Source organism: Brachyhypopomus gauderio, unplaced genomic scaffold, assembly GCF_052324685.1.
Source record: "Brachyhypopomus gauderio isolate BG-103 unplaced genomic scaffold, BGAUD_0.2 sc40, whole genome shotgun sequence".
NCBI classification, from domain to species: Eukaryota; Metazoa; Chordata; class Actinopteri; order Gymnotiformes; family Hypopomidae; genus Brachyhypopomus; species Brachyhypopomus gauderio.
The window spans coordinates 237,259-265,189 of record NW_027506868.1 but is presented as its reverse complement, the minus strand read 5'-3'; the positions used below and the strand labels follow the sequence as shown (position 1 = coordinate 265,189).

Sequence of the window (27,931 nt, the reverse complement as noted above, 5' to 3'; positions counted from 1 at the left end):
CCTTGTCTGTATTTCACCAACTCTTAAATTGAGTGACTATTAAAGACACTGATCTACATACATCACAGTGTGATGCTGAGACAGACTGACAGAAAGTTCTGGAGATCAGCTCCCATCAGTTCAGACCCTCTGAGGCTCAGCCTGACTCCTGTTTTCATCCAGCACGCAGCCCTAAGCCTTTTCCACTCAGCTGCCTTCTTCAGCATGGCACCACTATATCTGCCCAGACCCACTCTCGCCACTGAGGACAGTGGTTTGGCAGCATTGGGACTGGGTCGTTTCCCTCCAGTGCTGTTGCTGATCTACACATCTAAAAGATGAGGCTCCCTCATCTCTCACTTCTCTCCCTTCTGTCGCCCTGCAGTCATGTTCCGGCTATACGACACAGACGGCAATGGTCTATTGGACAGCTCGGTGAGTCAGCGACATCTTTGCCATGGTGAAGAAGAGCAGTGCTATTAGAAGCTGCACTAATTTTGGTCTGAGCCTTTCTCTAAGTCCTCCTGTAATGACACGAAACCGTGTCAGTCAGGCAGCTCTCACAGAGCTGTATGCGTTTGCTCCGTGTGCAGCTCCGTCGAGCAGCCACTGTGTCCCCACTGCTGTCCCTTAAATCCACGCAGCCCTGTCCTTACCTCTGTCTTCCGCCATAGCACAGCTCAACAGCAGTGACTCACAATCAGTCAATGGCAATAAATATGGTTTGTGAATAAGTGGTAAGTGAATGTGATGGGGATTCTTACGCAAAACACCAAGGCCATGTGCAGACAGAGCACAGCACATACAGTCCATGAACACTATTTATTATTAGCAGTGTTTTGGCTACAGTATAATCCTAGCGTGACTGTCCCCTTAGGAACTTGACCGAATCATTAATCAGATGGTCCATGTGGCAGAGTACCTGGAGTGGGATTCTACTGAACTGCGACCGGTACGTTGGGGGGGCACATGCCTCAATCGTGAGACGCCCAATTTTCAAGAATAATGTTTAGTAAATAAAACTGTATTAGTCATTTAGAAAAAAATCTCTCTTGAGCACTCAAGCTCTGTTAAGATAATCAGTACAGTGCCGGTATGGTACAGCAACTTCTTGAACACCACATGTGAGGCAGGAAATCATGTTCAACAATGTTCTTCCATACTTTTATGACACATCTTAATGTACATAATTGTGGTTGGTTGTGCCGTAGATCCTGAAGGAGATGATGCAGGAGATTGACTATGACCGTGATGGGACAGTGACCCTGGAGGAGTGGATCAGAGGGGGGATGACCACCATACCACTGCTGGTGCTACTGGGCATGGAGACAGTAAGTCAGAGCTCCTGTATGCGTGTGTGTGCACCTGTGTGTGTGTCCATGTGTGTGTGTCCATGTGGTAGTTGTAGCTGTGCAGGACTGGGTCATATTGACGTCTTCTCCTCTAACATGTGTGAACATCTACCCCTCAGAACATGCAAGAAGATGGGCAGCATGTGTGGAGACTGAAACACTTCAACAAGCCAGCGTACTGTAACTACTGCCACATGATGCTGTTAGGAGTGCGGAAACAAGGCCTCTGCTGCTCATGTAAGAGTCTCTTCTTCAACTCTCCAGAAGACACGCAGTAGCAAACACCACTTCAATAAGCACTTCAAGCATGTGGCTGTGTGATTACCATGTATAAAGTGCAGATTTATACATCGTTCCTGTTTTTCTATCTGTCTATGTAAATTGTTTGTTTTAGCTGTAAAAGTGTATAAGGCTGCCATAAAGTTATTGTAGTAAGCATAAGTTAAAATAATTGTAACGCAGCGTACGCTGCGTAGCTAGGAGGCCGACACAAACACTGATGAGAGCGAGATTCATTAAAGGGAATTCCATATTCACAGTCATTCAAACAGGCATGGGTCATATCACAAGGGCAGTCCAAACAAGAAAGATAAACCGGCATGACAAATGTAAAAGGAGGAACTCACAGGATAAATGGATGAACACTAGAACAAATACACGAATGAACATAGAACAATCGAATGCACAAGCTCAGACTATTAATACACAATACTAACAAGACACAGGTGGAAACACTGGCGGGCATGGCAGACGGATGGAAACCATGGAAACAGACAACAAGGCGGGATCAATGAGTAGGGAACAACACAAACACGAGGAAGAGAGAACCGGAGTGACAGCTAGAGAGGGGGCGTAGCCCTACGTGACAAGAATACTTACTATCTGAGCTCAAATGTTAATGCAGTCACTCTGTTTAGTGTTACAGTTTTAAATGTACTTGAAAACAAATCAGAAAAATTTGTACAACTTTAAAACAGCACTGTTTCTGACCCATACCCAGTCAGTGCCTAATAACCCAGTCAGTGCCTAATAACTTATACCCAGTCAGTGCCTAATAACCCATACCCAGTCAGTGCCTAATAACCCAGTCAGTGCCTAATAACCCAGTCAGTGCCTAATAACCCATACCCAGTCAGTGCCTAATAACCCATACCCAGTGAGTGCCTAATAATCCATACCCAGTGAGTGCCTAATAACCCAGTCAGTGCCTAATAACCCATACCCAGTCAGTGCCTAATAACCCATACTCAGTCAGTGCCTAATAACCCAGTGAGTGCCTAATAACCCAGTGAGTGCCTAATAACCCATACCCAGTCAGTGCCTAATAACCCAGTGAGTGCCTAATAACCCATACCCAGTCAGTGCCTAATAACCCATACCCAGTCAGTGCCTAATAACCCATACCCAGTCAGGGCCTAATAACCCATACTCAGTGAGTGCCTAATAACCCATACCCAGTGAGTGTCTAATAACACATACCCAGTCAGTGCCTAATAACCCATACCCAGGGAGTGCCTAATAACCCAGTGAGTGCCTAATAACCCATACCCAGTGAGTGCCTAATAATCCATACCCAGTCAGTGCCTAATAACCCATACCCAGTCAGTGCCTAATAATCCATACCCAGTCAGTGCCTAATAACCCATACCCAGTCAGTGCCTAATAACCCATATCAGTGAGTGCCTAATAACCCATACCCAGTCAGTGCCTAATAACCCATACCCAGTGAGTGCCTAATAACACATACCCAGTCAGTGCCTAATAACCCAGTGAGTGCCTAATAACCCATACCCAGTGAGTGCCTAATAATCCATACCCAGTCAGTGCCTAATAACCCATACCCAGTCAGTGTCTACTAATCCATACCCAGTCAGTGCCTAATAACCCATACCCAGCCAGTGCCTAATAACCCATACACAGGGAGTGCCTAATAACCCATACCCAGTCAGTGCCTAATAACCCAGTCACTGCCTAATAACCCATACCCAGTCAGTGCCTAATAACCCATACCCAGTGAGTGTCTAATAACCCATACCCAGTCAGTGCCTAATAACCCAGTCAGTGCGTAATAACCCATACCCAGTCAGTGCCTAATAACCAGTGTTGCGAATAACGCAGTTAAAAATAACGGCGTTAGGTAACGTCGTCATTTTGTCAGTAACGTGATAATATAATTAGTTACTTTTCCTGTCGTTACAACGCCGTTGAACTTACTGGTCATTAAAAGCGGTGCGTTACTACATATTGATATACTAATGCGAGCGGACCGCTGCCCAGGCTAGTGAGGAGTAACAGATCTCGATAGGTCACAGTTCTCGGTGTAACACCTGTCAGTAAGCGATTGGCTAAGGCAGCGTTATGATAGCCAATCAGAGCCAGTGTTTTTACACGCGCGCCGAAGCACGCGAGTGACACGACACAAACAGAGAAGAGGCCGAAATGGCGTCAGGTGCAAGCCGAAGAAAACTAGAACTTTCAAGGCGATATAAACATTATTTAAGAAAATACTTGAAGTTCCTGAATGTCTACCAGACTGGGTATTTGATTTATTTAATTAAGAATAGAGGTTTTATTGTTAAGTTTAATTCTGTTGTAAACAAACCAGTTGTCTCAGGTTGAGAGAATTTAATTTAATTTCATAGATGTAAATGCACTTTATATAGTGTATTTTAAAGGATTTTATCCTGCACTGGTCTGTGGATGTGCAATAAATATCAAAAGTTTTACAATTTTCTGATCTACTAATTTCAACTAACTGTGAAAACTGCTTTTAAAAAAAAACTTAATTGGCATATACCCTTTTTTTTAACTGTAACGCAAATAGTTACTTTCCCTGGTAACGAGTTACTTTTATTATAGAGTAATAATAATATATCTAATAATATAGATTATATTACTAACTCAGTTACTTTTTTGAACAAGTAGTGAGTAACTATAACTAATTACTTTTTTAAAGTAACGTTCCCAACACTGCTAATAACCCATACCCAGTCAGTGCCTAATAACCCAGTCAGTATCCTGACCTCTCCTGCAGACTATACCAAACTTGTAACTAACACTTTCTTCCTTTTATCTTCAGTATGCAAGTACACGGTCCATGAGCGCTGTGTGTCCAAAGACATTGCTGCCTGCATCAGCACCTACGCCAAGTCCCGCAGACACACCAACGTGAGTCTTTCAGCTGCTCCAAACTCTCCAATATGTGTTCAAGCTCTGACACAGATCTCTTAGGACATATGTATTTTATTCCCTGTTGTAAATGTGAATAATGTTTTGTAAATGTATTAGTGGTTTGGAAGCTACTAGAATACCTTGCTGTGCTTAGGAAAGGCTGTCTGAATAATCAACCCTACTGCTATGACATTTGGTGCACTTCATACATTTAAGCAGCACATTATACATTTAAGTATACTTTATACATTTAATTTACATTAAGTAACATTAAGATAAGAAAATATATCTTATCATACTGTATACATTACACCTTTTCTAATTAAATTGTAGACGTAGCAAATTATAACATGTCCATTTGAAGGCATCACAGTAGTTCAGGAAGTATGGCATTTGTGAAGAAACTCTGCTTCTAATAAGCTATCCACTGAGGTCATGTCTTTTCTCTTTTTTACTTTTAAGTGGGATCTTAATTTATACTCCAGTTGACATCTGAGGTCAAAACACTGAATCTAACTACAGAACAGTGTTCCATAAATGTGTCGGGGAGGTTATGAGAACATCCTGTGTGCGGTGGCTGTCTAGAGAAGGGCCAAAGGATAAGCAGAGATCACGCACACTGCTGCTGTCCATAGTCTCTTAGTTTGACTTAGCGATTCAATTAAATCCTTCTGGAATCATCCATCACACTTGGCCTCTCTAGGCCTTACAGAACAACAGAGAATGCATTATGGTGAAGGTGATCAAACTACTTTGTGCTGCAGATAGCTGATTCCTGATGGTATCTATTTTTGTGATACCTTTTAGGATGCAAAGATGGTTTGTCTTAGTAAACCACAGCTTTCATGTTCATTGTTAGCTTCCGTCACTACCAAACCAACTAACTAGAAATGATTCAGATCATTAAAGATGAAACACTAATCCGGTGGATTAAATAAAGTTGTTCCACATTTGTGAGCCTGTTAAGGCAGGACGTAGAGAAAGGCAATAAAAGGACCTTCAGGTTGCAACGTGCACATTTGTTGTTTTGGGTCTTAATTTCAATGATGACTGACTCTTTTGACAGTTTGAGCTGTCAAACAACCTGTGGATTAGCAGAGGTCTCTGGAGACAGGGTCAACGACTTCTTATTTGTTCCCCTAAAAACATTTAGAAGTTTATTTTCTAAACATCTGTACAAAGGTCATGGTTGCAGATACAGATACAGATAAGTTTAAGCTTGCAGGTATATTTTAAGGTTCTAAGAGTTTATCCGTGAAGCAATGGGCATTGCCAAAGTCTGGCACAGGCTTGGTTTTGAGTACAACAGACTCTTTTGTTCACAGAATGGAATATTACATTTTATTTATTATAAGTTTGGGTTATTTTCCTGCACAAATGCTTACCTAGAAGAGGCCAACATAACAGTCGATTCAGAAGTGAACAGGAGGCGTAAATGTACTTTTTTTGTGTGTGAATTTAGTAAAACACCATACATTCAAAAATCTAATATAATTTGTAGAAATCAGCTGAGAATTAATGGTATGCTATTGGTGTTTTGTATATATTTCTATACGTAAATAATAAATGTTTTTGTTTGTGTATAATAGTTTCCTACATCTCAATCCATGTAACTAATTCAGCAAATCGTTTTGTTTTGTTTTCTGTATTTACCTTACCCCATATCATGTTGTATATGAGACAGACTTCTCAAATACCTCTTCTGCTCAGGCTATGCAGCACATTTGGATGGAGGGCAACTCGCCAACCAGGTGTGACCGATGTCACCGCAGTATCAAGTGTTACCAGGGTCTTACCGGTCTTCATTGTGTTTGGTGTCAAATTACAGTGAGTATGTTTCCCTCTAGTGGTCATTTATATGTTCATTTTAGACATTTACCTAGATTCTCCGGTCTAGAATGCTTGTATACTCTGCAAATGAACATTTTCTATAGGTATTATAGAAGGCACTTCACAAGAAATCTCAGCACAAAGCTCACTAAATATATTGATTAAATTAATACTAATAAAGTAGAAAAGTAATTACAATAGTTAGAATAGATATAGATTTCTTTGTGAAGATTTAGTTATGTTAGCAAAGATTAAACAAGACTGAAGAATTTTCCTCTTGGTAAAGACATTTTTGTTTATAAAGAATATTTATAATCTGATATTTAAGCTTTATTTTGTTGAATGACTTCTATTCATTATAAACAAACTGTAATATGCACATCTTCCACTTGGTGGCATTGTTCCCTCTATGTTGTAATGACTTGCTTAGTAATATTAAGTGGTGATGAAGACCGCATCTCACATTCTTGGTTTAAATTTAAAAAAAAAAAAAATTGTCTTCTCCTCTCCTGCACACATATTTCCTACAGTGTGGGACTGAACATAACTTCATTTTTGGGGGCAGTCATGGCCCTGAGGTAAGGAACTGGTCTTGTGAGCGGAGGGTCGTGGGTTTGATTCCCAGGGCTGAGGCCATGACTGAGGTGCCTTGCTCAAGGGCACCTCAACCCCAACTGCTCCCCGGGTGCCGTGCTAGGTCTGCCCACCGCTCTGGGCACGTGTGCACCACAGCCCCCTAGTAATCACTAGTGTGTGTGTGTGTTCTTACTGCACAGGAGGACAAATTTCGATTGTGGTGAAAAATCACAATTGACCAAATATGGCACATTTACATTTGTACTGAGTTCTCTTTACTGACTGTCCTGACCTATAGTCAGTTTGAACACAGGGTGAGGGGCATGCAGGCTGTGTTAGCCCATGCTGTGCTAGGCTGTGTTTTCTCAGTCTATGGTAGTGCTGCTTTAGCCTAGGCTGTTTTGGAGTGTTTTAGCCCAGCCTGTGCTAGACTGTTTTAGCATCTGTCTCTTCACAGTTGCTCTTTGTCCTCATCTACAGCTCCATAATAAGTGCGTTTCACACGTGAGGCCTGAATGTGATGGTGGAGCCCTGAAGGACCACACCCTCCTGCCTTCATACATCTGCCCCGTTGTACTGGTCAGTTCAGCAGCCCTCTGGGGTGTGTGTGTGTCTGTGTGTGTGAAGGAGTTATTGCCTCCTTAGGATCATGACAATACAGAGTTTAGTGTATCAAAAATGAATCAAAAGTGGTATGAGGTGCATCCCCTGCCCCACCCACTCAGTATAAATACAGTGATGTGCATCTTTAAATAATTGCTTGAATTCCAACATACAGCTCAGCAGTGAAGGGCCAGAATGCTATAAGCCAAGTCCTAACATAAAAATCTCACTGGTCAGATGTCCTGTAAATTTGTTAATACACATATGATCAGAAGAGGCAGAGCAGTGAGCCCCTACAGTCAGACTAACGAGCAGCTTTGATTAGTTCCAATAGAAATGTGTCCTGTAGCATCCAAGCACATGTAAAGCCTCTAATAGACTGATGGTTTATTTATTTATTTATTTTTTACTTTTCTTATGAAATACGTTTAGATTATTTTTTCCATTTTTCCATCCACTTTTTGCAGCTCTTCTCTGAACGGTTATAAGGGCCTGACTGCATATCACTGGAATATATCAGACGTGTCTGAGTAGAACAAATGTGCAGTATTTCCATCAAAATATGTCTGGTCTTGTATCTCAGCTGGAAGGTTGAAGGTTCAAAGCAACACCATGGCACACACGTACTGACTAATGTAGCCTCTGGATCACACTCCTCACCTCCCCGTGTGTTCAGAGATACAGCCGGGCCTTCAATAACACCCCCTTCCTTGTGCTCAAAGGACCGCCACTCAGCGGTGAAACGGGGGGAGGGCGAGTCGTCACCCAGCACCAGCCCCGATGACTCCAGCCAGTGCTTCAGGCTCACCGGGGACGGCCAGGCCTTACAGGTGGGGCATCACGCCGCAGCTCAGTTAAATGCCTTTAACGCAGCACGTGTGTCCTCACAAGCATGTCCTCACAAGCATGTGTCCTCACAAGCATGTGTCCTCACAAGCGTGCGTCCTCACAAGCGTGCGTCCTCACAAGCGTGCGTCCTCACAAGCGTGCGTCCTCACAAGTGTGCGTCCTCACAACCGTGCGTCCTCACAACCGTGCGTCCTCACAACCGTGCGTCCTCACAAGCGTGCTTCCTCACAAGCGTGTGTCCTCACAAACGTGCGTCTGCACTGACTCCGTTTCCTCCACCTCCTTCTACAGATCAGCCCTCTCCCTGGAACACATCCCCTCCTGGTGCTGGTGAACCCTAGGAGTGGTGGACGCCAAGGAGAAAGGTGGGAGACTCCTCACTCCTTCCCTCCACACGCCACAGTCCCCCACACACACTTATACTCCCCAGGGAAAGGGTTGGCCACATGTTACACCACATCTTATAGAATGTGGTTTTTCTTTAAACTTGTTCTGTATGTTGGCGTGTCTGTATGTGGTCATTCTATGTAGTTCTAAAGTTATTCCAGAAATGTGTCTCTAAGAGTGTTTCAGCATTATTATTTTTTTCCCCAAAAAAACACTCAGCATTTTTACTCCTTAAAAGTGAACACACACGTCTAGCAACGTCGCCCGTTGTTCTCGCTTGTCAGCACTGTTCTAAACACCATCAAAGCCAACAGCAGGCCGTGCTGTTCTTTAAGAGAGATGAATGTAGGTGTTGTAGTTCCTCTCACCGCCTACCACACATCCTCACTGCGTTAGGGGACCGGTTTAGGATCCAGCAGCAGCGTTGCCATAGCAACGCGCTTTTAAAAACCAATAATGGCCCGATTATTCCCTATTATTAGACTTGAGCTCACACAAAGACGCGTTAACTGCCCCAGATCTAAAAAAGACTGTTCCTTTGATGCAAATAAGGAGACCAAGTGGTCATCATAGAACCATATATTCTGCCCATTGTATTTTTCCAGTAGCTTCATCCTGTTCAGTACATCGAAAGCTCACTTGGTAATTGTGGGACCCTTGACTCCGCAGTGCTCACATGATCTCTGCCTCTACCATAATGACTCCAGACTAAAAGCTTCTCTATGTTGTTTCTTTCAGACACTCTGATTCCTCTATCTTGCACACTGTCTCTCTATCCCTCCCTGTCTCTCTCCCTCTGTTCCTTCCTCTCTGTCTCTCTCCTCTCTTTCTGTCCTTCTCTGTCTTTCTGTCCTCTCTCTCCTTTCTCCTTCTATCTCTCTCCTCTTTCTAATTCTCTCTCTCTTTCTCTCTTCTCTTCTCTCTCACCAGTCTGTCTCTTTTTGTTGTTGTGCTACAGAAGCTAACATAATTAGAAGTGAAGGGCATTGTGAAGCTTTCAGTTATCATTTTATGCAATACCTTCTCTTCAAGGTTACTGAAACTGTCTAAACACTGTGTGTGTTTGTGTGTGTGGGTGTGCGTGCGTGTGTGCGTGCGTGTGTGTCTACACACATATGGTTGTCAAAGTCTTACTAATTTCTGTGATTTTTCACAATGTGCACTTATGATTAAGTAGATTTTGTTCTACACACCTGTTCATCTCTGCAGATCTAAGGTCTGTTTCTCCCTCAGGGTGTTACGGAAGTTCCAGTACCTGCTCAACCCCAGACAGGTGTACAGCCTAGACCAGGGAGGACCCATGGCAGGGTAATGTCACCCCATGACACAATAGGACAGGTCAAGGGTGAAAAACAGAAGGGTTCAACATGAAAGAGTACTCCTCCCTGCCCACATCCTCGCTGTGAGCCACCAGCTCACATGACTACAGGCATGGGTTGGGGCCGAGGAAGTCAGCTCTGCCTTTTTAGGCCTTGTGTGCAGTGCTTGACACCTTCTATGTGTCCCTCACACAACCCCCCTTCATCCAGGGTCACACCCAGCCCCTCACGCTGGGCTTCACACCAGCCCCTCACAGCAGGGAGAATTCTGAGAAAAGAGAGTCTGAACACACTGGCAGATTTTTGTGTACGGAGTTAATGTGTGTTGGCCTCGATTACCAGGTGAAGTTTCACCAAGATTAATGGAACTGGATTGTGGTCTGAACTAGAGGGATGTAGTTACGGTCGCTTTCACAGTAAAATCTTTGCCATGGCAGATGTTCTTGTGGTACCAATTATGTTTGGTCCTGAGACCAAATACATGAGACTAAATAATAATAATAATAATAATAATGTTTGATTTATATTACACATTTAAACACTGGTTTTAATTGCTTTACAAAGCAGAAATACAATGAAATGTAATAATTGAGCATACTCAGTACATTCTGTAACATTACCTCGGCCTAAAGTTGTGCAACAGAGCGTTCTATTCGAGGGGAAAAAAAGGACAAAAAATGTATTCATTAAAGAGAAGAGCAGCCATGCAATTCTCCTCTCGTCCCCGCCCCCACCCACCAGCCCATACACCCACGGACATCTGTTGTCACGACCAGAGCTGTGCCCATTCTGCAGTGGCTATTCAGAGTGAGAGAGCAGGAGAGAGGGTGTTTGGGGCTACTCGGGTGGCTGAATGACTTAATCCATCTTAAAGGGATAGCACAAATGATTGAAGACCATCAATATAAAGATTTTTTTTAGTATTAAAGTATTAAAAGTTTAATTATAAATGGTTTCCATTATGCTTTTTAGATTTTATGTTAGAAACTGTATTTTATACATATGAGATTGCACAAAGAAAAATTTTGGAGAATACATATCAATAAATGTATCTGATTTTTATTTTGATATGTTATTATTACTAAACAGATTTTTCTGAAGTTGTAGTAGGATTAAGAGTTCTGGTTCAGTGAAATGCTAAAAAAGTGAGACTGAAACATTACTTTTGCTTCTTTCTGATGCACTCGCCTATGGATACCTAATCTCTCTCATGCTTTGTTAAGAGACACTAAACCCAGGACAGATGTCATGGGTGACTGAGTTTGAGCAGAAAGTGGTGAACCAGTGTTAAAATAGCTGCCCAGTCTGCTCTCACTGTTACCAGTACACCATCAAACCTATGTGGCTTTGTTGAGAAACACAAAAAGCAATCATGAAGCTATTAGTGGGCTGGAGTTGATTTAAGGCCCTGTTTGTGTCTCCAATGCCACACTGACCTCGAGACTTCACCTACTCTCAACTCCCGCATGCATAAAACATGCTGATTAGTCAGAGCCTGTGCAGAGTGGCTTTCTAGTATTAATATTTTACAGAAGCTTGCAGTTGCTTTGCGTTACATGTAGCGGCTCCCCAGTGTGCATGTGTACAGGCAGACAGGTGAGGCAGGTGAGACAGGTGACCTGAAGCTGCCACCACTAAGAGGCCATGACAGTTTTTCACAATGGCCCAGCAAACAAACACATCACTACTGATTCAAGAAAGGCTTTGACATCTCAACACCAGCCTCAATGTGTTTCATAACTTTGGCAAAAGACTTGTACAGTATATGAAGGCTAGTCATACTACAGAGTGTGCAATAAATCCACACCCCAGACCTAATGACTCTTCACATAAAGACCACCATGTGTTATATATTGCAGTTTTTCACATGCAAAATTAGTAAGTGGCCTTCTAACACCACAATCTGTCTGACTTGGCGTCTATTCCAGGCTTAACTTCTTCCATGACGTTCCAGACTTCCGAGTGTTGGCCTGTGGAGGGGATGGAACTGTCGGCTGGATCCTGGATTGCATTGGTGAGTTTGGGGCGATGGTATCCAAGAACCACACAACCATATGATGTTCATCCTCCTCACACTGGAATGGAATAGACTGTATACCTTTCTGGATTTTAACTGGATATAGCCGATATTTATTTTTTGCCTATGGAGTAAGGACAGCTGTTTGAACAGAAAAATACAAAACGTTCTTCCATTGCAGGTTTTCCCTGCTGATGAACTTCGGTCCTATTTGAAACAATGCCCACATGTAATCATGGTAACATTTTAATGGGCTGCTGGAAGTCTATTGTTAATGAATGATCATGTTTAGGAAGCGTGTACACTCATCTGTGACCTCTTTCGTATGAGTGAATGGGGGATAACGGTGGAGAGATAATGGACCGCCTCTGTCCCCGCTCACAGCCCTGCTGATAATGGATGAGCACTGGAGAGGAGCCTTTATGGTGGTGGGAGATAATGCCATTAAGTGCTGATTTCAAATCAGTTTGGACTTCTACTGTTATAGCTAGAAACACTTTGTGGGTAGGGAGGGGGGTAAACCTCTGATCCAGGAACAGTACGTTTGAGCACTTATCCCCCTGAGAGCCAGTGCACATCCATTAGTGGAAGTTCAGGGCAAAGGAGACCGTGTGCAAGTGGCCTGACTAGCGTTTCTTGAAGAGCAGCTTCTCTGTTGAACATTTGATGGTAAAACCAGCTTTAGCTCCATCAGCCTGGTCCTCAATCATCTCCCTGGAGCAGCACTGCCCCTCTGCCACGCCAGCTTTGATAGGCATTAGAAAATGGCTGCTACTGGCTGAGGATGATTAGTCAAAGAGCCCCTGTGGTTAGGCAGTAAATCCCACTATTTGGACCGATACCAAAAGCACGGTCCCAGCAGCAGAGTCACACGGACGGTCGGCTGAGGGAAGCTGCTTCTGCTCACTGAACTCTCTTCAGAAAATTAGATACTGCTGGACTCAGTAAGAGAGACACTCACAAATCTGTTTTCTTTGGCCAACAAGGATGACCTTTTTGTGTACTTTAGGTTTTTTATTGACAACCTTGTGTCATCTGATTTACTGTTGCTGCATTTACAATTGCATTTTCTAATTCCATTTATGTCTGGTTTTATATAGATTTTACACAATTTGTAAATATCAGATATACTTTATATTGTATGTTTGGACACCACTACTGTTCCATATTTAATTGTATAAGTTAAACTATATTGTAATTATAAATTCTTTTCCATTCATCATTATTTTTGGACACAAATATGTTTCAGGTCAAAAGAGTTTACTAATGAAGAGTTTACTGATGAAGAGTTTACTGATGAAGAGTTTACTGTGAAACTCACTTCACCTTCTGTTAGTTTGTGGTGGTGACCCTTGACACTGTTTGAAAGTTGCTCATGTGCATCTTCTTCTCATTTGTGTCTTCTCATTTGTCTTCTCTTCCAGATAAGGCGAATTTTTCCCGACACCCCCCTGTTGCTATTCTGCCTCTGGGGACAGGGAATGACCTGGCACGGTGCCTGCGCTGGGGTGGGGGTAAGAGAACTCGTGTTCTCACACATCCTTCTGAGAATCTCATCAAGCTGGGCTTGAGCTTTCACTTTATCCTCACAATTCCCCTAAGACCTTGTGAATGTGATTTAAACAGTGTCCTTAAACACCTGATGCAGTATTGCTTACTGTATTGCTTACCAGAGATATTTAAACCTGGAGGTCCAGATTCATTCCTAATCAGCTAGTGTGTCTGGGTGGTATAAACGTTTAATTCAAATGTTCTATTTACTTCATAAAATCAAGGAATCCTTTTTGAAGGTTTTTAGGAACATGCCCCATGATTTAGATGTGTGCAGTTGCTATTAACAATTGTCTAACAGTATGAGCCACTTATTCTAATAACACGGACTGGAATCATAATGTTCCCATCAAGGTTACCGTAACTGTGTATTTACTGCATGTACATTATTAGCCTACTGAAGACATGTTTATTCACATATCTGAATGTATTTTAATAGACTGTCATTTAAGGAATGACAATTATTGCTCTAGAAATGTGTGCGCGTGGTGAAAAGTGCAGGTGCCAATAGACATATAGTGAATTAGTGTGCATGCATCTGTTTCTTATGTCATTGTGAGGGTTATGGCATAATTAAGCTTGTTCATTATGTATGCGTTTCCTGTGTGAATGTGCATGATTTGGGGGACTGGTTAGGCATAGGTGTGTGATTTAAACAAGTCATGGGAAAGTGCTGGCTGAATGTACTAATGTGTGAAATGTCAAAGTCGAGTATATTTATATAGTGCTTTTTATGATATCTGTTGTCACAAAGCAGCTTTACAGACATTTCAAATCCTGGGAGTAACTAATATGTAAATATGAACCTGACTCAGTTTGGTACAAAATTGTTGAGTAAAATAGGGAAAATTTTCACACAAATGTAAAAAAGGAACAGTAGTTGAGAAAGTAATCATTATAACTGAAAAACAGACCAATCCTACTCCCGTAGAGCTGCTTTCATGTAGAGTTCAACTCCAGATTTCATCTATCACACCTGATCGACATCAAAACCCTGATTAATTGGAACAGGTGTTCCAATATAAAGGGCGGAGCTGAAGGCAGGGGCTGGGTGTTTGGACACTGAGCTGTATCCAGTCATTCATGTTATTATTCATTACTGTTGTTACTTTGTTTTAGTGATTCGTTGTCAGTAGTGTGTGTGTGTTGCTAGAGGAAGAATGAGCGTCTAGGTGTTATCACACTTGAGTTCAGGCACACTGGGTTGCCAGGAAAGTGTCAATATCCCTGCTTCGCTCACAGTAGGATAGTCCTCGTTAAGAGGTGTCGTCTCTGCCATGGAGGAGTCACTCCCAGCCTCTTTGCCCTACCCCTAACTAATGAAGAATAAAGTCAGCCATACTCAGGAGTCTGAACTTTAGACAATAACCGAATGACTGCATATTTTAAGGTTAAGTCCCAAAGTGTTAATTTAACACAAATATGGTTGTTATTGTTGTCATGTCCAAATATTTACTTTGTCACTTTGGTGTACACACACACCCATACACCCACCCACCCACAAAGACATTCTCACAACAATTTTCTGCTGCATCTGTGTTTTCTAACATTCTGTTGTTATAGTTTTACCCATTTAATTCATATGTACTAATTTTTTTACTTCATTACTTCAGCTTGCAAACTGTGTTGATATGAAGCATTTATGAATGAGCAGAAAATAAATCAAAACTCTCTCTTGTTTTATTCAGTTCATACTTGCTTAGACTACAGATGAAAACTTGCTTGTGTGTGTGTGTGTGTGTGTGTGTGTGTGTGTGTGTGTACTAGAAAGAGGGAAGGAATAAGTGAAATGTTGTTGTCTTCACTTTTACCCTGTCCTGTCCTTTAGGCTACGAGGGAGGAAATCTTCTCAAGTTCCTCAGGGACATTGAGCACAGCACTGATGTAGTTCTGGATCGCTGGAACATCGACATCACCCCGGACGATAAGGAGGAGAAGGGAGACCCTGTCCCCTACAGCATCGTCAACAACTACTTCTCCATCGGAGTGGTGAGCACTGCTGCGAACTCTCTTCTTAAAATGGTACAAATCCAACCAGGTCAGAGTCAGAGTACGGAGCTCCACTTGTGTGATAAATGTGGCCCTAAGTTAAGTTGCATGTCATGTAATGGATGATTGTACTGAGTCTGGTAGAAGCATAAAGTGTCTTCTTAAGAAATACAGCTAATAAAGAAAAAAATTGCTCAACTAAACAGTATTATGACCAGGCTAAAAACTTGAAGGAGCAGTATTTGTTTTCATTTGCTGTGTACAAGGCCAAGTAATGGTTACCATCTTGTAATATGAAATGCTTATGAAGTGTATTTAACTAGCACCATCTTGAATGCAGAAGTTTTAGGTATTTGATTTAAACAAGAATATCTTCCCATTCACTTATCTTGAATTGCTATATTTCTGCACACTTCCCAAAGGCTGTTGTTGCTAACTTTACGAGATCTCATTAGATGTTAATTAAATCTAATGGCCGTTTAATGTGATGCTTATCATATGTAACATTAAGGTAAGCATCATTACATTAGAAGAACTTTCCCAAACATGAACAACAATTTTTATATGGAGTATCTTTTTCAGTTATTAGAGGGAAAAAAACTTGCCTGTTCTCAGTTGCATAGCAACCACAGTCCTCATTGAAATGTTACAACTGTCATTTGTTTTTGGGAAAAGATGAAATTGATGTTAACCCATTCATTGCAGTCTTTCGCATCTATTATATCAAACAACCACTTTTAACAGCCAGGATTTCAACATTCTGTAATAGTTCATAATCACTATAATTCAGTTGGTGAACCTTGGTGTATATTTGTATATATTTAGGATACCAAGTGGATTGTATGTATTTAGGATTGCCAACCACAACAGGCATTTCTGTAATTTTGTTGTTTGACATTAACTTTGTCAAACCTTTTGATATAAGCGAAAGAAGTTTTCATTTTATTTCACATTAGGCCTGTTTCACATCTAACAGACAAAGTCTATTTCACCCTGTTGCAATATCAAGTCTCTGTTACCACCTGCATCCCCCACTGTCTAACCCCCTAGGTTTAAACAATGATTCATTTCTGGGCCGATTATAGAGCAGCATTCCATAAATAGTGTGTGTTTCATTTTGGAAAACTGTCCAGGTTCTATTCTGATCTGCCTCGTCCCAGGTGTGTTGGTTACATGCTGTTTCATTTCTGTGAAGTGTGCCAGGTAGCCCAGGCCACATTTAGAGCCGCCAAAAATAGGGGCAGGGCCTGAGATACTGCCTGACATGGGTGAGACGGGCGTGAGCCGGCCAGCGCCAACACAGGAAGGATTAGGCAAGGTGGTGTGAGAAAAGGAATTTTTTTTAAAGAGTGAAAGAGAGAGAAAAACTCAGAGGAATGCGACACACTGCAGCGCCATTATGTAAGTGGCCTCTGCCGCCCACTGACGCAGGACTCTGTTTCCTCCGCCATCAGCACCTCACTGGCGTGTGCAGGAACTCCAGCACTCTGCTCTAACCGTCGGCAGTGCAAAACTAAGAGGACTTGAACATTTACCACTCTGCAGTTCTGATATAAACTGACCATATTGAAACCTTTCAACCTTTTTTGAACCTTTCACACTTAAAGAAGTTCCCTGTGAAACACTTTCTCCCAAGGTGCAGGATCTGGCTAAGACAGGTAGCATGGCTTCACTACGCCAGGACCCTGTCCTGGTCATGCAGGTGATGTGGTGGTGGCAGAGAGGACACTGGACGAGATCACAATAGCTGATCTGTGGGACACTGAGTCTTATGATGAGGGCAGGCTGGCTGTGCCAGGAGACCCTGTGCATATCTTGGCACCAGTGCTGGTTCCCACAAGCACAGGAAAAATAAGAAGAAGAAAGGGAAAAAATCTCGCTTTATCTGGGAAATATTTTGGATGTGATAGATTTAAAAAATCCGGTGGGGAATTCATGTGGGTATTCAGTCCATCTCTGACTTTATGTCACAACCCTTGACTGGCAGGAATGAATATTAACATCCTATAGTTGCATATTTTATATGCTAATAATTCAAGAATAACTAATATTTGTATTATTCCTTAAAATATGCACACATAAGTAAGACATCCTCTAACAGTAACAGTTTTGCCCCCATCTCTTATAAGCAAATCTAAGAGCTCTGAGCTTTCCAGTCTGTGCATCACATATTGAACAACTTGGGGGCTGTCACTCCAAAGCTAGGGGGCGCCAGAGGCGGGAGTGCTGCAGCCCAGCGGCATGCTGGGAGCCCGTGAGGAGAGGACAGATGGCTCCGCACCGGGAGCCACTGACACCTGAGCAAACGGGCACGGTGACTCACACGCTGATGTAATCATTAGCAATGCGGCAGCGCCTCAGCGCCCCAAAAGAGAACGTTTTCCTGCCACCCGTCCGCTGGGGTTGCCATGGCATTAGTGGTTACCAGGCCACTATCGCTGAGCTTCAGGGTCATCTGTTTCGTGTTCGCTGCCAGTCAAGAGATTACATTTCGAAAGGACTAATCTAATAACCGATTTGCAGAGATAGAAGAACTGCTGGGGAAAGACTGGGGCCAAACCCGTAAGAAATGGAAAGTGCAGGTGAAGGTCTGGGTTTTTGGACTATTTGAACTTTTAATATTTATCACATAATGTACAGAAATGACGTACAGTGATTTCTTATTGAATAGACTGTTGTTATAAGGAGGACAATCAGACTTTGAGTGAGACGTGGTATTTCCCCACCTTGTTTTTTGTTTGTTAAGCGTTTTTTCTTTCAGGTCTCGCATTCATTTGTTTTTGGTTCTCTACCTCACCTGTACCTGCACTACCATGACATCACTGTGAGGAGTAAGAGAGGAGACTCAGGAGGGCAGTGACTCCTGCGAGTAAACAAGTGTAGCTTCCAAAAGAGAGCCCTGCTTGGCCCTCATGTGAATCGGCTTGCAGAGACATTTCTGTGCAGACCTAAGTTGGCGTGGTGCTTCTGCTGGGCAGGGCTGCCTGATCCAGTTCCTCCTCCTGGAAGGAATCTGTCTCGGGGAATTAGGGAGAAGAAATGCACAGCGTCCGCAGCCAGGAAACTCACCTTGCCATGGGCTTCCACAACACGGGCCCGCACCCCACAAGCCTGGGAGATGAAATCGAACCTCCTCTGCTGCCATCACCAAACTTGCAAGCTATCTGTGTCCTCTGCAGCCCCCCCGGAGTGGCTCTAGGAGAGAGATGCAGCTCCCTGGCCTTGTGTTGTACTGGCTTGGTATCACACCACCTCCATCTCCAGTGTCACACTCGCTCTTTCCCCCAGTTTATCTGATTCCAGATCAGTTTGGTTGCCTTGTCACTTTGTCACTACAGGTTCTGTTATCTGCAGAGCTCTGTAGTGTGGTAAGATTATTGCTTAGAGAGGGGCACAGAAGTTAAGGCAACAGCCAAGGATCATGGAATAGCCAGTTTACAGCGCAGTGATAAGGATATTTGCTCAAGAGTGTGTGTGTGTGTGTGTGTGTGTGTGTGTGTGTGTGTGTGTGTGTGTGTGGGTGTGTGTGGGTGCACGCATGCATGTGCGTATGTTTGCATATTTGTGGGTGTATTTGTGTGTGTGTGTGTGTGTTTCTCCATGTGTGAGTACATGAGTGCGTGTGTATGTGTGTTTAGGGGGGGTGTGGTACTGGCACAGGCTGAAGGTCAGAGGAAGTATCAGTGACAGGAAGTGTTTAGCTGCCAGGTTCAGACCAGGTTACCTCCATAATGAACGGCCGTGCTGAGTGACACCTGGCCAGTCTTAAAGATACATGGAAGACAGCGCGTCTCTGTCTTTTCTCCCCAGGCCAACACAAAGGTGAGGTGTGTAAACACACACTCACCAATGCACACTAACACTGCTGCACATGCTACAGGGTGGGGACGAGTCCCAAACGCACCTGCTCCCTACAGCGCTGACAGAACCACAGATGGACACAGACACTTTGGAACACTGCAATACGCCAGCATGGTTGCGCCAGTCACTGTGACCTGAATATCACCTCACTTAATACTTGTCCACTCTTCACTCGTGTAATAGACAGGTGTTCTGGATGTAGAATATCTGCTGTGAAGCACGTCTAGGGGGTTAGAAGAATATAGTTCCAAAGCACATATAAGGATACTTTGTTTATAAATGGGGTGGAGAGATTGATGTAGGGGACAGTGTGTCCCTGTTCTCTGCATGTGTCCATATTTGGGATGTTTTTGTGGGACGGCTCATGTGGCCAAAGGCTTTATGGAGTGCCCATGACATCATACCAAAATGTTTTCATATCAGCACAGCAGCAGTGAAAGCACATGAAAGAACAGGGGTCAAAGGTCAGAGTGGCCTACTCTCTCCAGCTAGGACAATCACACGCAAGGCTCGTTGGTTTGTGATCGCAACAAATCTGACTAATTCGGTTCCTATAAAAATTGCTAAAGTTAAACAATGCAAATGTTAAGTTGTAAAATTTTGATTACACATCACTGAGATTTCTGTGTATGGTTATAGAAGGACAGTAATTGCTATATTTTACTGTAGTGCTGTTTAAACTCATATTTTTATAATCAAAAAACAAGACAAACTTTGCTTTGTTTTTGCAGAGTTTTAAGAATGTGTGTGTCCTGAATCTGTAATGTGCAGAACATAATGACTAAATGTAATAATTATTGAAGTAATGGGCGGCAAAATAAGTATTTTCGGCCAAATCGTTATCGCTGCTTTTCCTCCATGCATGCTCACGGCAAAGCTGCTAACAGCGAAATCAAAACAACCTCCAACAGATGCGTCTCGAAGTGCCATTTGACTGTGCAGGTGTTCTTTGTTCAAGTGCATCGCATCGGCAAACGGCAGATCTGTGAACTTTGATAGATTGTATCCTAGTGCTGCACTGTGGGTTCCCACCATTCAGCCTCACACTGTATCAGAAGATACAGACCTGGCCTCATCTTATCACAAGCGTCCTTAAAACATGAAGTCTTACATTGCATAGTTTCTCAAGTCAGTGTGCAAATGACACCATTTCACAGCATATGTTGAGAATGCCTTGCTGCATTAATGAAAATTTGTATCTTTTCGGTCGACAGAAGTGTTTTACGTTTAGAATTCATTGTACAACTTTGGACTTCTGTGTACAACCTACAACTTTATTTATAACAAATCCAATGCAATTTGTCCAGTGTGTTGCTTCAGTCTGAGATTGATTGCTATCCTGTTAGTAGTATGCAGACACACCGCAGGCCTTGTGTTAGCACATGCTGCTCGGGGGTTTGGGTAGTCACGGGGCCCCAACCCCATTCCCCCAGAAACCCTCCACCCAGTCTGCTTCCTGCCCCTCCCCCTGCCCCACCTGCAGGCCCGGGCAAGAAGCCAGCACAGGTGTTAGCATAGCACGCGCCGTCGGTGCACCACCAGCTCTCGGAATCAGAGGATCCCCGCGCTCACTCACTTCCTGCCTGTCTGAGAGGGTGAAACAGAGCACAGGCAGAGGCACAGAGAGCCTCCAGCGTGTCACGCGCCGTGACAGCCGCACTGCTGACAGGACGTCTGTGTGCGTGCGAGTTGCTGAGCTGCGCACTGCTGAAGGATGTGGTGGCTTTGAGCTCCTCTGCTATTGCACGTGTAAGCGTCTAAATATAGGGAAGGATCTGTTACAGTTAAAAGCCTGACTTATCAATTGGCTTCTCTCCTTGCACTCTGCTGCTTTGATTTTAATCAAGGTTTAGAAGTTGATGGCAGAGTGTGCTAATGACAACAGCCCGTTGGTAGACGAGGAGACGGTAAACAAGCTCAGATGCTGTTCGCTCTGTCTAAAACAGTCATTCATTTTGATCATCTTCACCCATCTTCACACAGCGCATGGGAACAAATCTTATTCCTGCCACATGCTTCATGTAGTAGATTGCGTAGATAGGAAAGCATTAGACAGGTGGAGCAGCATTCTGAAAGGCACCTTGCTCTGGCCTTGTCTGTGTGGAGGCTGCTGTACTAGAGGCAGGCACATGCTTGCTCTCTTCACCGCAGACATGCTGATGGCAGCGTTGCCTTCTCCCATCTGGGCTTGGTTCTGTTCGTCAGGTCCTGCTCCCAGGAGGCTCAGTAGAGGTGCTGCCCGTCAGCAGCGCTGTGCAGTTTTTCCCCTGCGCCCCAGGGGCCCCAGCCTCCTCCACCCGCCCGTCCACGCCGCACCAAAACCACAGGACAGCCAGTGTGCATTGGTTCTGTACTGTAAACTATCTTAAAGGAGAATTATTAGGACAGTGAGTTCATCTGATTAACGCAGAATTGAACACCATGACGCACCGTAGACCAGTCATTTAAAGTATGAATGCTGATCATCATAATCTCATTATAGTGTCATGCTAGCTTGAATAATTTAGTTCCATTTTAAAGCTCTAACAAGAATCACTTGTCCATTTAGTGCTGTGATTGGGAAATGTAATGTTACTAAAAATTTTAAGTCTGTTGCCAAGGCCGCTGTGAGGGCTAAATGTTCTTTTAGCTCTCTGTGTTGTTAATGATTAAGCACACTTGATTCAGGGTGGTGTGTAGAGTGTGTAATTGTTGCACTAACTTGCTAGTAGGGTCGGCTGCATTTAATTACACATGGTGAGGCAAACATTTGAAGTACACAAAATGAGAGAAATGACTGGAAGCTTTGATGTGTGCTTGGGAAACTCACTGTCACTCTCTCACCCTCTCACCCCACCCTCACCCTCTCACCCCACCCTCACCCTCTCACCCCACCTCATCACCCTCACTCTCTCACCCCACCTCACCACCCTCACCCTATCACCCACCTCATCACCCTCACTCTCTCACCCCACCTCACCACCCTCACCCTATCACCCATGCTCTAACCACCACCATGCCTGCATTCCTGGAGTCTTGCACTTGTTGATATGATCACTCATTCTTCAAGCTCAGTTGCCCCTCCCACAGTTATGAGTTCTTTACTCAGCCCCACAGCCCCATATCTCCTGTAGTATCTCCCCTGCAGGCCACAGCAACACAGAGCGCTCGTGCTCCCGGGCTGCCTCAACAACAATCATTTTTTGTCTAGTTTTTCAGCAGTGGCAATTAGGGTTGCTGCAGGTAGGAGAATGCCCCACGCAGGCTCTAATCTAGGAACAGTAAACAGCAAATCACAGCTGCTACATGACACTATGTAATGTGGATTAACTGATTCTGGATCAGGTTTTTCAGATAACTTTCTGTTAACACTATTAAGCTTGATCTTTGGTAGAAGGGCTTAGACATTCCTGTGCCATGTCTAAACAGCCTTATGATTGTGCCTTAATACCCTAGAGCAGAATTTACTTTAACCACATAATACTTCATACATAAAACTTGGGTCATATATCCTATCCTGTAACCATGTAGTAGCGCACACTGTCTGGATAAGTGTACAAAAGTTCAAAACGAAACCTTTCTGTGTAAGGATGGCTAACCTGTGATTCTCTTTCCTTTGCTGTGTAGGACGCATCCATAGCTCATCGATTCCACTTGATGAGGGAGAAACATCCTGAGAAGTTCAACAGCAGGTAAAACAGTCTTCAATCAACAGACAGAAAACGAGTAAAAGAAAAAACAAAAGTCAACAAAAGTTTAAAAGTTAGGTGATGCAATCTTTTGTTGCTCATATTGAAACGCTTATTGCTTATCATAACATATGAAATAAGCCTAGTACACTTTCAAGACCTTGACGGTCAAATCAAATTGTTGATGAGCTAAGCAAAATAGGTGCTATTCTTTGGGTGTAGTTAATGTTGATAATACTGCCATGTCACTCTTCTTTGTTATGACAAGTGTTAATTCCAGGGCAATTCACAGAAATCAGTGAATGAATAAACACCTCCAGCCTGGTAAAATCAATTGATTGACATTGCAGGCTACTTTCGGTAATTGCAACATTTTTGTCATGTGATTTTTTGTCATGATGAGCTGGCCTTCAGCCCTCAGTGCAAAGTGGGAGTGAACACTGCTTCTTAATTAAATGTTATGCGAAGCAGCTGTCACGGTTGCCGTAGGTAGAAATGCAGTGGAAAGATACCTGGTCATCTCTGCTCAAGAGAAGGGCGTTCAGATTGGGAAGGTAAAAGATAGAATCTAATTTAACCTGCTCCTCTGTTACCTCCCTTTAATTGTAGCCTTTAATGTGAAAAGTAGACGCAGAGTAAATTTGCTGGATGAGTAAGTGTGATGTGCTGGGATGACGTTAAGAAAATAGCAGTAGCACATTTCCATACTTTGACTAACAAGGAGCTACTGTTAAAACCCTCTATAGAGAAGAGTGTTTTTTATAACCTGGATTCACCCAAGGAACCCACTATCTGTGTCACTTTTTCTCTGTAGCTGGGAGTAATCCTGTAACAGCATGGCTATCGGCACCAAAAATACCACGCCCCCACCAGCCTGCGGAGAGCTGCTCCATGCCCCTCCTGCTCCTTCCAGTAGCTTCCTTTGAAGTGGGAGTCTCTCTGTTGTCCTCTGCCCTCATTGGATGCAGTTTCTATTGAGACACACAAACGCCTTCATAGCCTCTGGCTGGTCAACTTAGAGCAACTCTTGCACCAGAGTAGGGTCTGTTTTGTGAGTGGCTGTTCTTGAGTAAGGTGCTCTTCCCTCAGCGGGGCAAGCTGGGGGAGAAGGTTGGCAACAGGTCAGGTCTTTGGGAGCAACATTAGAATTTCATACCTCCAGCGGAAAGGTACCAAAGCAGTATAGATTCACTTGAACTGCACAGGGAGTGTGTGAGAGTATTAGGAGTATGTGAGTGTGTTGGCTGTGTGGGACATGGCACTAATGAGAGTGTAACAAGGTTTTGACACCAGTAAGTTGACAACACCACAAAAGAGCAATAAGACAGATCAGACGTACTTGAGGGTTTATTAATGCAAATAACATCAGACACATGGGAGGATTGGAGGGGTAGCTGCTCACCTACAGGGGCAACACTACAAACAGGGAGCACATCAATCATACAACCCAGCTACAAAACCACCCAACCATTTGGTGTGAAAAGGGTTAAAAACATTACAGCTCATCAGAAGTAAACCTCCACAAAACCTGGAATAAGCCTGTAGTGAACAGCTAGATGCCTCACCCCAGCCAGTGACCCCAATGCACAAGCTTAAACCCCACTAATTAAATAGAATTAGCTTTATTAGCTTTAAAAACAATATCTAAAAACGTACATCAAACACACATTGCCGAATCCAAACTACTGCCTGTGCTAAGCCACTGGCTAGAATAATTGATGGCGCACCGTGTCCCAGTACCAGTTGGCCACCCAGTCTGAGACAAACAAAAACTAACTGAAATAAACACACACACACAACCATGGACCAAATCACACGTTGAAACGGCACCCACTCATACACTCTCCAAAATCTCAGCAAAACCCAACCACAGAGATCAGGCAAGTCACTGATAAGTTAACCAGACCAGTCAAACAGCCTCAACACACACTCCAAAAGAAATCAACCTGTACGCCACCAACCTTCCCCCCCTGCACAGAGGAGACCAAAAAAAAAAAACCCTACCAGCACCTCCAACGTCCTGCTTTTAAAGGGGAGCAATCATTTCAGACTGGGCACTTCCTGTCACTCAGCACCACAGCTCCCCTATTGTCCCAGTCCAGGCATTACACCCACCCTGAACACAGTCCATTCTGTTACAAGAGTGTGTGAGAGTGTTAGTAGTGCTGGACATGACACTAATGAGTGTGTGAGTGTTAGTAGTGTTGGACATGGCACTAATGAGTGTGTGAGAGTGTTAGTAGTGTTGGACATGGCACTAATGAGTGTGTGAGAGTGTTAGTAGTGTGGGACATGGCACTAATGAGTGTGTGAGAGTGTTAGTAGTGTTGGACATAGCACTAATGAGTGTGTGAGAGTGTTAGTAGTGTTGGACATGGCACTAATGAGTGTGTGAGAGTGTTAGTAGTGTTGGACATGGCACTAATGAGTGTGTGAGCGTTAGTAGTGTGGGACATGGCACTAATGAGTGTGTGAGAGTGTTAGTAGTGTGGGACATGGCACTAATGAGTGTGTGAGTGTTAGTAGTGTGGGACGTGGCAGTAATGAGTGTGTGTGAGTGTTAGTAGTGTGGGACATGGCACTAATGAGTGTGTGAGTGTTAGTAGTGTGGGACATGGCACTAATGAGAGTGTGTGAGTGTTAGTAATGTTGGACATGGCTCTACTGAGTGTGTGAGTGTTAGTAGTGTGGGACATGGCACTAATGAGAGTGTGTGAGTGTTAGTAATGTTGGACATGGCTCTACTGACCATTCCTAAGATGTGAAAGTAGACCTGGTAATCAGAGATCTATTTTAAAATCCTGAAAAAGCATTCAGGTTAGATCAAGACAGGTGACCTCGATGGAAAGGGGCTTGTGTTGTTTACAGTATAACGGTGACAGTAGCACCCGTAGCTCAGAGGCCGTGTAATCACCCCTTAATGACTCACTCAGACGAGGCGTAATGCAGAAGCTCGATGAGCTGCCTGAGCTCAGGTCCTCATTACACATCATTTCTGAAGCCAGATTCCCATGCAGTAGTGAGAGAACTGAAAGATGACTAGTGCGTTTCAATGGGCCAGGTGTCAACACCACCCCACTGCTTTTGTGTATCACTCCTCTTGGATTTAGTGATATTTCAAACGGCTTGAGGACAGAACATTAGAGATGAGAGGAAGAAAAAAAATTAGTACATTTTCATTTAATGTCAACTCTCAGAGTGAGTCATCTAACAACACAACAGAAGTCAGTGCCAAAGAAACCTACATCTGCTTTTTTTATTCATTAGATTTGGTAGCGCAGTGCACTCTAGTGCGCTCTACTTTGTTCTACTGCGCTCTACTGCGCTCTAGTGCACTCTACTGCACTCTATTGCACTCAATTGCACTCTAGTGTGCTCAATTGCACTCGAGTGCACTCTACTGCAATCTAGTGTGCTCTATTGCGCTCAATTGCACTCTAGTGCACTCTACTATGCTCTAGTGTGCTCTACTGCACTCTAGTGTGCTCTACTTCACTCTACTGCACTCTACTGCGAGACAAGGACAGAAATCCTGCTCAAAGTTGCTCTGCCTCCAGATGGTACATGAGTGGCGGTTGCTATGGAGTTCAGCTGTTCATTATTATTATGTGTCAGCTAAAACCTTTTGATATTTGGACTTGGGCTGTTTCACTTTGGTAACAGGGCCTGTATTTTGACAAACAACAATTCATGAAAAACAATGTGGGTGTAATGTGTTTTGTTTTTGTTTGTTCATTTGTTTTTGTTTATTGCTGGTGGATTTGGGGAACAAGGTTTCTGCATGTGCATACATATAGGAAACCTTTAGAGTGAACCTTTCATAATTATTATTGTAATGACTAGTTTAATGACGTGTGTGCGTGCGCACGCTGCCTCTGTATTCAGATGAGTGTGTGCAGCACTTGTGTGGAGGTGAGGAGTCATTTTGAGTATACTCCACATCAAGCAAGCAAATCAGAAACTAGCCATCACACACATCACAATGGACCCGTGCAGAGTGTGTAAGTCCAGCCCTCTAGGGAAGGAGAGGAGGCTCTGGATCAAGGGTGTCAAATTGCCCCATGGAACAAAAAAAACCTCTTTGTCTATTATATTACAATAACAACAGTGACTCTATTGACATTCAGTTTCCCAGCCAAACAATGGTGAGGAAAGAGACCTGACTGAGTCATGGGTGTTGGAGCACACAGATTTGTCACACCTAATGCTTTGTTAGCTTGCATTCTCACATATTTCTTTGACTTTCTTTTATGATCTATAGCCAAAGTCCTTTTAAGTTGTGTAATTGAGACAATGCTCTGCGACAACAACATGTAAATGCGTCAACATTTACAAAACAACAAATAAATGTTTATTTTATTGAGCTGGAAGAGGAAAGGATATGTAGTCAATAGCCAAAACTTCACATCTTCATTAATGATGGAGTCTCATTATGAAGTTAAGCAGTCCTTTATTGCCAAGTGTATCACACCTTTGATAGAAATGGGTCTTCTGCATAAGGTAGCAGTGGGTTGAGTATGGGCTGGGTTGAGTTGGTGCTGCAGTGTGGAATGTTGACCTTGTTGAGAGCCCATTGATTTTTAGCACATTATGTTGTGGTCAGTAGTTCAGTCAGCTACAGTGTTTTTCCATTAGTCTGAGATGAGGAGCAGGTTCTCAGTATGGGGTAAATGAGGATAGCAGCTTACTCACTGAAGCTCGTGTATGTCGTTACTGCTTAGAGTATCACCATTAATCATTAGCAGCTCTATTAGTCAATAACAGATGTACTCTAAGTGG

At 43.3% G+C, this 27,931-nt stretch overlaps 1 protein-coding gene across 6 annotated transcripts in view; it reads left to right on the top strand.

The window, feature by feature from the left end:
* Window positions 1-27,931, top strand: part of dgkg (diacylglycerol kinase, gamma) — a 101,882-nt gene that overhangs the window by 50,782 nt on the left and 23,169 nt on the right. For all 6 annotated transcript variants that reach the window (XM_076985317.1, XM_076985318.1, XM_076985319.1 and 3 more), the window contains 14 exons: window positions 365-414; window positions 857-931; window positions 1,191-1,310; window positions 1,451-1,568; window positions 4,411-4,499; window positions 6,213-6,329; window positions 7,389-7,487; window positions 8,234-8,341; window positions 8,652-8,725; window positions 9,981-10,055; window positions 11,995-12,080; window positions 13,508-13,597; window positions 15,463-15,623; window positions 23,091-23,155. In XM_076985317.1, coding sequence (XP_076841432.1) covers window positions 365-414; window positions 857-931; window positions 1,191-1,310; window positions 1,451-1,568; window positions 4,411-4,499; window positions 6,213-6,329; window positions 7,389-7,487; window positions 8,234-8,341; window positions 8,652-8,725; window positions 9,981-10,055; window positions 11,995-12,080; window positions 13,508-13,597; window positions 15,463-15,623; window positions 23,091-23,155 — 1,327 coding nt within the window. The remainder of the gene's footprint in view (window positions 1-364; window positions 415-856; window positions 932-1,190; window positions 1,311-1,450; window positions 1,569-4,410; window positions 4,500-6,212; window positions 6,330-7,388; window positions 7,488-8,233; window positions 8,342-8,651; window positions 8,726-9,980; window positions 10,056-11,994; window positions 12,081-13,507; window positions 13,598-15,462; window positions 15,624-23,090; window positions 23,156-27,931) is intronic.